This window comes from Lepidochelys kempii, chromosome 5, assembly GCF_965140265.1.
Source record: "Lepidochelys kempii isolate rLepKem1 chromosome 5, rLepKem1.hap2, whole genome shotgun sequence".
NCBI classification, from domain to species: Eukaryota; Metazoa; Chordata; order Testudines; family Cheloniidae; genus Lepidochelys; species Lepidochelys kempii.
The window spans coordinates 61,260,437-61,275,441 of record NC_133260.1 but is presented as its reverse complement, the minus strand read 5'-3'; the positions used below and the strand labels follow the sequence as shown (position 1 = coordinate 61,275,441).

At 42.4% G+C, this 15,005-nt stretch overlaps 1 protein-coding gene across 18 annotated transcripts in view; it reads left to right on the top strand.

The window, feature by feature from the left end:
• Positions 1–15,005, top strand: part of MCTP1 (multiple C2 and transmembrane domain containing 1) — a 476,976-nt gene that overhangs the window by 250,193 nt on the left and 211,778 nt on the right. For all 18 annotated transcript variants that reach the window (XR_012158969.1, XM_073344510.1, XM_073344512.1 and 15 more), the window contains 3 exons: positions 4,192–4,334; positions 7,613–7,692; positions 8,738–8,846. Coding sequence is in view for 17 of the 18 variants with exons in the window: in XM_073344510.1 (XP_073200611.1) it covers positions 4,192–4,334; positions 7,613–7,692; positions 8,738–8,846 (332 nt within the window). In the remaining variant the exon portion in view is untranslated. The remainder of the gene's footprint in view (positions 1–4,191; positions 4,335–7,612; positions 7,693–8,737; positions 8,847–15,005) is intronic.

The following is a 15,005-nucleotide window of genomic DNA, read 5'->3' as shown; positions in this document are numbered from 1 at the left end:
CGATTCACATGTGTGGGTCCCCGCCACTCCCTGGGGGTGTGCTAGGGTGACCAGATGTCCTGATTTTATAGGGACAATCCCGATTTTGGGGTATTTTTCTTATATAGGCTCCTATTACCCCCCCACCCCCTGTCCTGATTTTTCACACTTGCTGTCTGGTCACCCTAGGGTGTGCACATGTGTGGGTCCCAGCTGCTCCCTGTCCCCCTCATTGAAGCAGGTGTGCAGGGTTACTGCCCTGGGACCTGCAGGGCACCAGTGGACTTGGGGCCAGCTGCAGACAGGGGCGTGGGGCAGGGCTAGCTGGAGGCAGGGGGTGCAGGGCTCGCTGCGGGCAGGGCAGGGGGTGAGGGGGTGGCTGGAGACAGGAGCTAGCTGTGGGCAAGACAGGGGTGCGTCAGGGGCTGGCTGCAGGCAGGAGGTGCGGGGTGGCTGGAGACGGGCTGGTGCGGGCAGGGGGTGCGGGGTGGCTGGAGACAGGGGCTGGTGCGGGCAGGGCAGAGGGTGTGGGGCTGGTGCGGGTAGACCGGGGGGTGCGCCAGGGGCTGGCTGCAGGCAGGGGGTGAGAGGGTGGCTGGAGACAGGGGCTGGCTGTGGGCAGGGCAGGGGATGCAGGGGTGGCTGGAGACAGGGGCTGGTGTGGGCAGGGGGTGCGGGGGTGGCTGGAGACAGGGGCTGGTGCAGGCAGGGCAGAGGGTGTGGGGCTGGTGCGGGTAGACCAGGGGTGCGCCAGGGGCTGGCTGCAGGCAGGGGGTGAGAGGGTGGCTGGAGACAGGGGCTGGTGCGGGCAGGGCTGGAGGTGCGGCAGGGGCTGGTGCGGGCAGGGGGTGCGGGAGTGGCTGGAGACGGGCTGGCTGCGGGCAGGGCAGGGGGTACGGCAGGGGCTGGTGCGGAGCTGGATGGAGACAGGAGGGTGCGTGGTTGGCTGGATGCAAGGGGGTGTGGGGCTGGCTGGAGGTAGGGGCTGGCTGCAGGCAGGGCAGGGCAGGGGGTGCATGCGGCAGGGGCTGGCTGCGGGCAGGGGGTGCGGTGGTGGCTGGAGGCGGGCAGGGGCTGGCTGCGGGCAGGGGGTTTGGGGGTGGCTGGAGGCAGGGCAGGGATGTGGCAGAGGCTGGTTGCAGGCATGGGGTGCGGGGGTGGCTGGAGACGAGCTGGCTGCGGGCAGGGGGTGCAGGGTGGCTGGAGGCAGGGCAGGGGTGTGGTGGGGGCTGGCTGCAGGCAAGGGGTGCAGGGGTGGCTGGAGGCAGGGCAGGGGTGTGGCGGGGGCTGGTTGCAGGCAGGGGGTGCGGGGGTGGCTGGAGATGGGCTGGCTGTGGGCAGGGGGTGCAGGGGTGGCTGGAGCCAGGGCAGGGGTGTGGCAGGGGGTGCAAAGGTGGCTGGAGGTAGGGCAGGGGTGTGGCAGGGGCTGGCTGCAGGCAGGGGGTGCGGGGCTGGCTGCAGGCAGGGGCTGCTGCGGGCAGGGGGTGCGGCAGGGGCTGGCTGCGGGCAGGGAATGCGGGGGTGGCTGGAGACGGGCAGAGGGTGCGGGGGTGCCTGGAGACAGGGGCTGGTGCAGGCAGGGCGGTGGGTGCTCATGGGGAGAGCGGCTCGGAGTAGCCTGAGCAGCAGGACGCAGCCCAGGCCCAGCAGAGCAGCTGGGGACCCACCAGGCAGCATCGGGAGCCCCAGGGCTGGGGGTCGGGGGAGCAGCAGCAGCACCAGGGCTCCTGCCCCGGGGCCAGGTGGCAGCACACATGGCTCCCACAGCGCAGCGCTCCTGTCAGCCGGAGGAGGAATTACATCACTTCCCGGCCGGAGCCCATCAAAGCCTCAGCGCCCCCTGCAAGGAAGCGGGTTAACAACCAGTTCCTAAACTGCTTCAAAATTTAATAACTGGTTCGCGCGAACTGGCTCCAGCTCACCACTGGCCAGAATCAGCTGAGTTGCCCACCTGTTCCAGCCTTTGTGAAATTTCCAGGTACAGATGAATAGTCCTGTCACTCCAGGTGGATGATGGTGTACTCTGACCGTATATTGATCAGCACATGGTGTGGTCGGTAGACTAGGCGTCTGCTCTCTGAGCAGGCTCGATGTTTACCTGTATTGATCTGTAAAAAGTAAAGTAGAAAGGTATTCTGATGTGATCAACTCACTACTGCCAATGAAAACGGAAGGGGCGGGGGGTGGGACAGGGACCCTTATAGACTGGGTAAGGGTCAGGCAAAAAAGGGTACAGTGCACTGTAGGACTTGGGGGTGGAGGACTATTGAAAGGCATGATCTGGAACACGCCTCTTTTTCCTGTCCACACTGCAAACTGGCATAGGTACAAGGCTGTGCTACAACCAAAGACATGTACTTACCCATGTCCCTGAGGAGTGCTAGCTTACTCACCTTCAGACACGAGTGTCTGGAGTTTAAATGGATGCATTGACACATGTACAGTCACTAGTGTAGATGTATCCTGAAATGCGGCATGAAAGGCAACAGGTAGGCAGACAGCTGGTACACTTAACAGTGAAGGGGAGGAGAAACTTTGTGTTTGAGCATGAGGCCAAACCCTTTTAGCTATTATCACTATTGTTTATTTTGTTACTACACCCAAAATTTTCTCGATGCTTTATAGAACAAATGTAAAAAGCCATGACCTTTAACCTGAAGAGCTTCATCATCAACAGAAGAGTGAAAGAATTGGTTGACTCACTATTTCTTACAATTGGACAATACATTGTGTTGCCAATGAAACTAAGATCCTATTATAATAAATGAGCTAGAAACCTGCTTGAAATGTATCCACAGCTATGGTTTAGAATGGAGTGTATAGTTTTTAGGTAAATAACAGTGCCATCTAGTGGCTCAATAAAATATTGCAAAGAGCACTGTAAAAAGTTTTCGCAAAAAGAAAAGGAGTACTTGTGGCACCTTAGAGACTAACCAATTTATTTGAGCATAAGCTGTAGCTCACGAAAGCTTATGCTCAAATAAATTGGTTAGTCTCTAAGGTGCCACAAGTACTCCTTTTCTTTTTGCAAATACAGACTAACACGGCTGTTACTCTGAAACCTGTAAAAAGTTTTACTTTTGTTTAGAGGTATAAAGTACTTTCACAAAATTCATTTATTAATTTTTTGTGGATATGATCATAAACTTTTTACAGTCTACAAAAATATAAATAAGAAAATTTTGAAAAGTTCTACATTCTGTGTTAGCGGTCACTTCTTGCACCTCTTGTAATTGTGGTGACACTAAGGGTATTGCATTTATTTTAAAATCGTCTTGGATGAAATGGAGCTAAACAGAAGTGTCGTTGCAGACAGTTAACTGGTAGAGAATCAGCAAACTTGCAATAAATTCAGCACCTTTTATGAAATTTAAATTCAATTTTACAAAAGTAGGTTAAAAATTGATTGGTGTCTTGGGAGTGTTTACCCAATTTTAATGTTTCCAAGATTTTTACAAAATTGTAAAATTAAATTTGATATTTAAAAAGTTCAGGGAAAGAGCTGTGGTCTTTCTGCACTTGACCAGTTTGATTCTGTCAGGGCGCCATCAAAGCAGGAACTTAGAACAGCACAATTGCAACTAAACAGAAATGTAGGTCATACCCTAAACTGTATTTATGATATGAAAACCTTTGAAAATTGCCATTCCTAATGCTTTCTTAGTGTAGGCATTGAAGTCCCTCTTTGACAGTGTATAGAGTACAACTTTGGAAGAAACTGCACAAGAGCTGGTGCCAGAATGATTTAATTACAGTTAACAAGGGTTGGAACCTCTCTTAGATGGGCAGTGGGGATGACTGCAGGAAGCGGTTGAATTTAAACACTAAACCTGTGTGGATGTGAGTGCGTGGTGTTGAGACTGGGGTGGGGAATTTGTTTATTCATGGTAGTGGAAGAAAAGCTTCCCCAATTTAAGGTAAAATCCTGGACACAATAAAATCAACTGGAGTTCTGCTAGTGACTTCAATAGGACGAGGATTTCACCCTTCATATTTTCTCATTGTCCTAATAACATAGCTTACAAGTGTATAAAATAAAATCCTAAAGTAACAAAGCAAAGTTATTTTTCCCTCTATCAATTCTATTTTCTTCTCTCCAAAGTTCATATAGTCAGTGAAATTATATTTAATTCATTTTAGGGTGATTTAAATTCCCAATGTACACAGAAGTTATGTAATTAAATTGCATCAATGTGTTCCTCTCTCTAACAGGGACCAGCGATCCATACGTCAAGTTTAAAATTGGAGGAAAAGAAGTGTTCAGAAGTAAAACTATACACAAGAATCTCAATCCTGTGTGGGAGGAAAAAACTTGCATTCTTATTGATCACCCTCGGGAACCACTGTATATAAAGGTGAACCATTCATTTATTTTACTTCTCTAGAAGTTTTACTAAACAATTCTAGATATTGTTCTTTATCTCTGAAAAAATTATCATAGAATGCTACATTTCATAAAGGAACACGATCAGCAAATTTTTATCCTGTAAAGTTTTTTTTTTGTTTTTTTTTTTTTTAGCAAAACAGTGGTAATGACTTTCATTATATTTTTATAAAATCGGGGAAATCAATTAAAAAAATGTAAATACATCTTTTTCATGTGATCATTTCAGACAATGGTGTGCTAGTCTGTGAAAGCCAGAAAGTGAAACTGATTAAAAAGATGTCTGTCTTTTGTATCCAAGTGAAATGCAAAATTAAGAAATAAAAAATGTAAATTAGGCTTCCAAAACTCTTCAGTTTTTAATAGTCTATTGTTATTAGTAAAGAAAAGGAAAAAAATTGAGTTTTTTATATATAATGTTTTTAATTTGTATTTATAGGAACACCATTATACATAGGATAATTTTTACATAAAACACATTTCTGGCATATTGAAAAATTGTTCTTTGCTGAAGGGTAATTTGAGCCTGATCCTACCAAGTGCTGATTGATAGCTTTTTCATATTTACTTACATTTAAATTAAATCTCACAGTTATCTGATTAAAAATAACTTTCTCTTTTACTATTCGGGCAATGATTAGTTAGTGAATCAGACAGAGATCATGCAGTTTGTTGCATGTCCTTTACACTGTTCTATATTATCTGATATAATGTTAGTGTTGTGATATTTCAAAGCCTGATTTATGCCATCTTCAGTAGCAGTTCTATTGGAGTTAACATGAGTAAAGGTGGCATCACTGGGCCCTTACTTTTCTAGATTTTTGTTTTTGTAACTTGTAACAGTTGTGTTTTCTTTGTGTTTTCTTTCCTTTTTTTTATTCATTTCCTCAACAAGGTCTGTTTCCCCGGCTTTTAACGTGAGAGGGGATAATTATCCCTGCACCATTGGCACTAATGTGTACAATGGCCACAGACTTCTCTCCAGGTTTCTATAAGAGGTTTGTTTAGGTCAGGAGTGGCCAAACTTACTCATTCTCCGAGTCACATATGACAACTTTCAGAAGTTCGAGAGATGGGGCACGCCTGCTGGGGCTCAGGGCTTCATCCACGCGGGAGGCGCCTGACAGGGCTCGGGGCTTCAGCCTTGCTCTGCTGAAGCTCTGTGTCCCAGCAGGTGTGCCTTGCAAGGCTGAAGCCCCAAGGTCCCCCTTCTCACTGGGCAGAAGCCCCTACCTCACCACCTCGCTGCAAGGCAGAAGTCCTGATCTCTGCCTGTGACCTGATCTCCCCCTGGGACCGGGGGGAGATCAGCTAAGGTCACTCAATTAGAGTGAACTGCAAAGAATGGGGCAGGCAATCCCGAAAGCTGGTGGATATTCCAATACTTAGATTTACCGAGCCAGTACATAACAGCTTCTATAATACCTCACTGGTTACCCAGAAGCCAACAACACAGTTCCCTTAAAACAACCCAGCCTTGGGCCTCAACCGAGACACCCAAGTCATATATGATGAGGATCACTGAAAATCTTATTCATCATATAAAAAAGTTCTACCAATCCCAAAGGATCGGACACATTAACTTCCAGGTTAATGAATATTCCAGATCTTACCCAAATATACGCTTACCACCAATTCTTATTAACTAAACTAAAATTTATTTAAAAAAAAAGAGAGAGAGTATTAGTTAAAAGATCAGTGTACATACAGACATGAGTATAATTCCTGAGATTCAGATTCATAGCAGAGATGGTGAGCTTTGTAGTTGCAAAGAGTTCTTTCAGAATTGGTTCATAGGTTATAGTTCAATGTTTATATTCAGGGTGTTCCAGTTTAGGACTGGAGATCTCAATCTTGGGCTTAACCTTCTCCTGAAGCATTAAGTAGATCTGAGATAAAAAGGATTGGGACCCAAGGCATCTTTATGCAGTTCGGAGTCCTTAGGCAAACAATAGGCAATCATGGATACTTTGTTGAAGACCTATTTCCTAAGCATCATTGGTAATTAGTTACCCAAATTAACACAAGGCAGTTTATCCATTAGGCAGTCTATGACAAACTTTAAAGAGACATATAGACAATGACATTATTTCACCGAAGATTCATCTAGCTGTTAATATTCCCTTTTGATATTTGAATCAACAGCCATAGTGACAGACAGGAACTGTCTGTTTACATGGCTAACATTTAACAAGATATGAGTACACACGTACAATTAGTATCGCCTCTAATTTCTAACAATATAGGTTTGCATTTCAAAATTCTAGTCTATCTACCATGGAATGGCCCTAATTACCGTTTACGTACTCTTATAACATTTCTCTAATGGTTGGCTTTGGGTCATTTAGCCTGCACTGCTTAACCATTTCTGGCCATGTGTTACACTTTGTATAAGATTTGTTGGAATTATATGACCGCGGTAGCAACAATGGTTTGCATGGTCATACTTTAATCAGATAACATCACCCCACACACACAGAGTCTGGTAGGTGGAGAATGGGGAGGGGGGTCTGCAAGATGCACTTTAATTGTAAAAGAGCCACATATGGCTCATGAGCCACAGTTTGGCCACCTCTGGTTTAGATGCTTCATGAGATCTTCCACCCTCTCATGGTAGACAAGTCAGCTAACAGCTACCACATACTGATTTATTATTTTTTTCAGTGATAAAAATCCCCTTACGTAAATCTCCTAATTGTTTAATTTAGATTGTAATTCCTTTTTAAAGAAAATTCTATAAAGCACCTTGCAAAATTATATTGCTAGCAGTCTATTATCAGTACTAATACTTCCACCACAGTCCATTTACTTCTGACAACTATATCTCAGCCATCCAGCCTGGGCTTTGTAGAATTACTCAGTGCAACAATTTAGGTATAATTCATAACCTGGATGCTGAATCCATGATTTTTTTTTAAAATCTCTTACATCTGTTTTTCCTCTTCAGTCTCAATGGATTTGTTATAAAATGACTTGTTCTGTCAATAGAAGTTTGATATTATTCATTTTATGCAGTCCAGATCTAATAGTTCCTTGGACATTTCCATAAGTAGGCACACTGAACTTTAAATGACCAGCTTTAAATTTTAATTTACTTGCCTCAGATAGGCATGAACCCTTGGTAATCCTGCTTTAACAGGATGAAAATCCATCCTGAGAAATGGACACTTAAGAAACATTTATTAATTAAGGAACTTTCAAAAAAGGTTTTCTAATACTTGAAATACTTTCTTCTCTTGTATGTCTTAGGTCTTTGATTATGATTTTGGACTTCAGGATGACTTTATTGGATCAGCTTTTTTGGATCTCACGTCACTAGAATTAAACAGGTACAATGCTGGTGTGAAAGTCCATGGAGTCATACATGCACAGTCCTTGAGGTGTCAACTAATCTCATACTTGTGGCATTGCAAATAGAATTTTCAAGACGCTTAAAAATAACAAGCCTCTGCCACTTCAGCTAACAGTCAAAGGACATGTAGCCTTAGAGCATTGCTGTAACATTAATGTTACTAATAATACTGTGTTGAGTCATTGTACATAACACTTGCTGTAGTACCTACAGGTGGCTTAGGATGCAGTCATTTTATTTTTGTTCCCATGATTTTTATTGTTGTTCTAAAATTTAGCTTTCTTCTGTTTTAATTGAAATAAATTTTATAGTTTAGATTGAATTACTTCAGTATGTACCAGCTGCTTAGAAAGCATGAAATGTGAAACTGTCAGGATCCTGACAAGGGCAGTTGGGATCAAGGTCAAACCTGAGGCTGAGAGTAGCAGAGGAATTCATAGTCAAGTTCCAGGCTGGGGTTGATAACGAGGATCAGAGTCTGAGTCAGGTTTCAGTGGCTGGGTCAGGAGGAAAGGTTCAAATTAAGCTGAGGTTGAAGCCAGGACTTCAAGAGCATGAATGGAATGATTGTGGCAGCTACAGGAGATGCGTGCTGTTGCCAGACGCTTCCTGGAACACCCCTTCAGTTTATATACAGCAGGGAGCTAATCAGTAGCTGTGAGGTTGCTGCCTTGCAGACCTCTTGAGGCAGGACTTCCCATGGTCTGTGTCCACAGCAAGTCATGGGTAGTGGGGCATGAGCTGGTTATAGCTGCTTCTGGGTTGCAGCATGGAGATGTTCACTGCCTGACAGCTCTATAAATCCAGGTTTGAGACATGTTGGTTGGCTCTTACACAATTGTATTTAGAGGTTTGTCCTTAAGAATAGATATAAACTAAAATTCATTAAAGTAATTGATTTTTAAAATGATTTTCTAAGTTGTTTCATGTAAAATGTGGATTCTGTTGAGCCTGGTGTTTCAGAAACGTCATTAAACTGGTGCTCAAAATGCAGAATAAATGTTTGTCTTTTGGTCTGCTAGACCAACAGATATCAACTTGACTCTGAAGGATCCTCACTACCCTGACCATGATCTGGGAACTATATTATTATCAGTTCTACTGGCTCCCAAAGAAGAACAGAGGGAAGTGGTAAGTTTAAAAGTTTCAAAAAGTAAGTGTTAACATGTTTTCACTTACAGAACACAGATAATGTGATCCTTCCATGGTCAGATGATTGGTAGCATAAGAAGAGGAGACTACAATCTTGAAACAAATTTGTTATAAGTAAACACTATTGATCACTGTTTATGATGCATTTGAGCGAAAATGTCCTACTTCAGATCAGATCCTCTTGTGAAAATAGTGAGGGATACGGGTGGAAAATAAATGTACAACAGTCTCAAACAAAATTCCAAGTGAATATTAGTAATTAATATGGAAGTGCACTGATGAACCATTTTCTTGTTAAAGAATTTTGGACCTAGTGCTGCAGTGTCAACATTTCAACCATATTCCAGTGTTGGAATGAAGAGGGAAACTTGTAATAATTAGAATTTCTGCTTCTTGGCATTTAGTTGTGGAAACACTGGATATTTTTTGATGTCTTAGTAAAGTGCCATAAATGAAATGACCATTTCTTTTCTGCACTTACTGTAATTTACTTCTCCATCATGCCATAAAAAAGACAAGGGCATGGCATAAAGATGATGGTCAAGAACAAGGTTTCAGAGATTGGGAGAAGAACAAAAATAAATGCATTAAATAACTTAAACATTTTTTTGGTCAGGATGGATTTTCATTAAGTCAAGCTTTTACCAGGTAACTATTTGCTTCAAGAAAGAATCTGTGAAATCTGCAACATATTAAACCTGATTCACAGCTTCATAAACTAGTTCTCTCTCATTTTCAGTTAAAATCTATAAAGAGAGACAATTTTATTTAGTTTACAATACAGAACATGGATGCAACTGTAGCTTTTAAAAATATGAGAAAGTTAAGTAATGAAGAATTAATATTTATATTGTGTCAAATTTTATTCCTGAGCATATTTGCTATTATTTATTTATGCTGACTGCAAAGCTATCACTTTTCATTCAAAGGATGACATTTCATAGAATCATAGGATACAGCAGTAACCTCAAAATGGGCACTTTAAAACACTGGAAAATGTTGACATTATGTGGGCATTTGGGCCATTAGATGCAGAAAACTTGAGCTTTCCTACAGGATTTGCCAATTTCATATTTTAGTGGACCTATTTATTATTATCTATGTCATTACATTTGATCTTTTGTGTAAAATTTCTGAAAGTGTATGTCTTATTGAGTTTTGAGTCTAAGACACTTAGGTGATTTTGAAAATGTTATCCTTTTGTTTTTCCAAATGCCCTGTTAATGTAAATTCAGCATTTAGCTTGGATCCTTTTTCCTGTTGACTTTTGAGTTGCAACCGCTCTGGCCAATTTACATTAGAAATTGAACTAAATCAGAAATTTAGAAATTAACTACAGTTTGAACAGTGCCTGTAAATCAACATGGATTCTCTTTCCTACAACTCACGTTTTTGGTCCCACACGGGCAGAAAATTGTTGTAATCTCATGAAGAACTCCTCTATTCAAATTAATGGGAAATCTGATTCTACCCCTAGAATTTCACAAAGGAAGTAGAGAGAATCCCTTCTGGAAAGCAGCATCAACCTCTTGACAAGTTATATAGTGAGATGAGTTTTAAGACCCACTGTATGATGGGAAATCCTCCCCACTGCCTTTTCCATTCCCCCTCTCAGTGGGACCACGTAAGAACATGCCCAATGGTTCATGGAATTTGGGTTGACATATTTGTCTTTTATTGCTCTGAATTATAAATAGATTTTATGTGAAATAGATTTCAAGAAATATTTAGTACTCACTCCTAAACACCAAAATTGAAAAAAATCCTTTTAATCTTCTGGGTGTTCAATAGGGAATGTAAAATCCGCCCACCACAACCAATGATCAAACATAAGTCTTACTACCTGAACCAAGCATCAAAGGTCAAGTAAACCAAGCTAAGTGGTTTAACAGTAGGTAGAACAGAAAAAAAGTTAGTCTCCATGGTCTTTCGCAGACTGTATTTTACCCTGTATAAAACAGGACTGTAGTACGTAGTACATAGTCTTGTTGGAGTGTCATACAACTACTATGTACTTAGGGAAAGCTGGGGAGGACTGAAACATTGTTTTTCATTTTTCCTCCAGCTATAATTAAACCACCAGTACATGAATGTGTATGACTGGTACTTGGAATGCTGTAGAGTTAGAGTTCTGAAAACAATTCTCCCACCAGTAAGTCCCCTCATGACATTCTGTAAGAGTTGCTTGAAAAAAAGACAAACCTATTATGCGTATATTCAAAAAATGGAAGTGCAATGTCTCTTTTAAACAACAGCTTCATCCATTTTGCTCAGCACAATATCCTACACATTTGCATCATGACAAGTATTTCTGATAATAAATTGTAAAACATATCCGAGATTAAATTTGGTCATTAAAGCAGGCATTACTGAGCTATTTGGCAAAAAACCTGTTGCTCAAAGTGACCTAACTTGTGAAATTGGAATTATTCTACTTTAACATTGGTTTAACAGTCAGAAGAATATTACTTTTTTGTAAGGAAAACTTCTGATGTAGAAAGTAACATTCTACAGATTTTTTTTTTAACACACATACTCAAACACAGACATATCCCTGTTGAGGTTACAGGGACAAACCATCCCAATGAGTCGAAAGAATAGTAAATATGGCAGGCGACCAGCTTGGCTTAATGGTGAAATCCTAGCGGATCTTAAACATAAAAAAGAAGCTTACAAGAAGTGGAAGGTTGGACATATGACCAGGGAAGAGTATAAAAATATTGCTCGGGCATGTAGGAATGTTATCAGGAGGGCCAAATCGCACCTGGAGCTGCAGCTAGCCAGAGGTGTCAAGAGTAACAAGAAGGGTTTCTTCAGGTATGTTGGCAACAAGAAGAAAGCCAAAGAATGTGTGGGCCCCTTACTGAATGAGGGAGGCAACCTAGTGACAGAGGATGTGGAAAAAGCTAATGTACTCAATGCTTTTTTTGCCTCTGTTTTCACTAACAAGGTCCGCTCCCAGACTGCTGCGCTGGGCATCACAAAATGGGGAAGAGATGGTCAGCCCTCTGTGGAGATAGAGGTGGTTAGGGACTATTTAGAAAAGCTGGACGTGCACAAGTTCATGGGGCCGGACGAGTTGCATCCGAGAGTGCTGAAGGAATTGGCGGCTGTGATTGCAGAGCCATTGGCCGTTATCTTTGAAAACTCGTGGCGAACCGGGGAAGTCCCGGATGACTGGAAAAAGGCTAATGTAGTGCCAATCTTTAAAAAAGGGAAGAAGGAGGATCCTGGGAACTACAGGCCAGTCAGCCTCACTTCAGTCCCTGGAATAATCATGGAGCAGGTCCTCAAAGAATCAATCCTGAAGCACTTGCATGAGAGGAAAGTGATCAGGAACAGCCAGCATGGATTCACCAAGGGAAGGTCATGCCTGACTAATCTAATCGCCTTTTATGATGAGATTACTGGTTCTGTGGATGAAGGGAAAGCAGTGGATGTATTGTTTCTTGACTTTAGCAAAGCTTTTGACACGGTCTCCCACAGTATTCTTGTCAGCAAGTTAAGGAAGTATGGGCTGGATGAATGCACTACAAGGTGGGTAGAAAGCTGGCTAGATTGTCAGGCTCAACGGGTAGTGATCAATGGCTCCATATCTAGTTGGCAGCCGGTATCAGTGGAGTACCCCAAGGGTCGGTCCTGGGGCCAGTTTTGTTCAATATCTTCATAAATGATCTGGAGGATGGTGTGGATTGCACTCTCAGCAAATTTGCGGATGATACTAAACTGGGAGGAGTGGTAGATACGCTGGAGGGGAGGGATAGAATACAGAAAGACCTAGACAAATTGGAGGATTGGGCCAAAAGAAATCTGATGAGGTTCAATAAGGATAAGTGCAGGGTCCTGCACTTAGGACGGAAGAACCCAATGCACAGCTACAGACTAGGGACTGAATGGCTAGGCAGCAGTTCTCCGGAAAAGGACCTAGGGGTGACAGTGGATGAGAAGCTGGATATGAGTCAGCAGTGTGCCCTTGTTGCCAAGAAGGCCAATGGCATTTTGGGATGTATAAGTAGGGGCATAGCGAGCAGATCGAGGGATGTGATCGTTCCCCTCTATTCGACATTGGTGAGGCCTCATCTGGAGTACTGTGTCCAGTTTTGGGCCCCACACTTCAAGAAGGATGTGGATAAATTGGAGAGAGTCCAGCGAAGGGCAACAAAAATGATTAGGGGACTGGAACACATGAGTTATGAGGAGAGGCTGAGGGAGCTGGGATTGTTTAGCCTGCAGAAGAGAAGAATGAGGGGGGATTTGATAGCTGCTTTCAACTACCTGAAAGGGGGTTCCAAAGAGGATGGCTCTAGACTGTTCTCAATGGTAGCAGATGACAGAACGAGGAGTAATGGTCTCAAGTTGCAGTGCGGGAGGTTTAGATTGGATATTAGGAAAAACTTTTTCACTAAGAGGGTGGTGAAACACTGGAATGCGTTACCTAGGGAGGTGGTAGAATCTCCTTCCTTAGAGGTTTTTAAGGTCAGGCTTGACAAAGCCCTGGCTGGGATGATTTAACTGGGAATTGGTCCTGCTTTGAGCAGGGGGTTGGACTAGATGACCTTCTGGGGTCCCTTCCAACCCTGATATTCTGATTCTATGATATATTGTGCTAGTCACTATTCAGGAAGAATGACCATCCATTACACAGTGAAATCTAAATATACTGATAATTACCTCATAACAACAGCATGTCTTCTTCATTCCTGCCCCTCAACAGGATCTTTACCATATGGGATAGAAATTGAATGTGAGAAAGGACAGGAGTGCACAGGTTGGCTGGCTTGCAGCCTCTTCCAGATTCCATGGATTATGATGGTAGCAACAGGAAGACATGCTGTTATGTTAGATCTTCAACTCCATTTACTTTCTATATATCATTTTAGCAAAAGGAACAATTTTATTCTTCCATTCAAACTGTGATCGCCTGAGACGTCCCATTTTGAAGAGGGTCTGAGACCTTCATTATTCTACTTTGTAATTTGAGGATGGAATTTCTTATTAAAAAATAGCATGCCAGGCTATGCATATTGGAGTAAAGTTCTAGCAAAGTTACATTAAAAGAGTTTGTGTCATTGTGAAGGAAAGAAGACCTACCAACTTAACACTGAGTTGGTTCATAAGAATGAGTCAATTATTTAAAGATTCAAGATGAAATATATCTTGTGTTCTGCTTCCACATTATTTACTTATTTATTTTATTTATACATAGAGATTTTTAAAAAATCGTATTTCATTCCAATTAAACTATCATGCTAGGGCATTCTTTTAAAAGGTCTTGTAATAGTGAGAGTAGTTTTCAGGGAATTTAATGTAGATGAGATTCAAGAGACAGTTAATTATATTAGAGATATAAGGCAAAACCTTTCCCTTAGTTATTCCTATGCAACTTCATAGGCAAGATGTGGTCCTTATAAAATAATTATTCAAATAACACTCCAAGAGTAAGTAATGAGAGTGGATGGTCTGTAGTGTTTGAGTAAATAATTTTCCTTTTTACTCTGCCATCTGTATTGGTACAGTATACTTCTTAATTAAGGTGTACTTTGGAATAGGACTGAAATTTTTGGAGCATCGCCAAACATGGTTTAATAGTTATAAATACTGGAGTTAGAAGTACACCTCTACCCTGATATAGCGCAACCCTATATAACACGAATTCGGATATAACACGGAAAAGCAGCGCTCCGGTGGGGCAGGACTGTGTGCTCTGGTGGATCAAAGCAAGTTTGATATAACATGGTTTCACCTATAATGTGGTAAGATTTTTTGGCTCCCGAGGACAGCGTTATATCAGGGTAGAGGTGTACTGTTTTTTAGGATGTCATAAGTTCAGAAACATCCTTAGGTTCAAAGGGTAGGGTATCCCTATGCTACTGACCTGAGGATAGTGCACTAGGAGCTCTGCAACTTTTACACCATCATTCAGCTGTGGAGATTAGTCCTGGTACTCATACTTCCTGCAAGGATTCTGTTCCTCTCTTCAGCCCTTCCTGAACAAACATTACCAGTAATTATGAACCTGTGAACTATAATATTGTTTGATGCATTTGTGATGCAGATTACAAAGTCTGATATGATCTTTTGGTCCCCAAACCAAAAGGATTTGGAGTATCATGGCAGTTAAATATTTAACTATAGTGT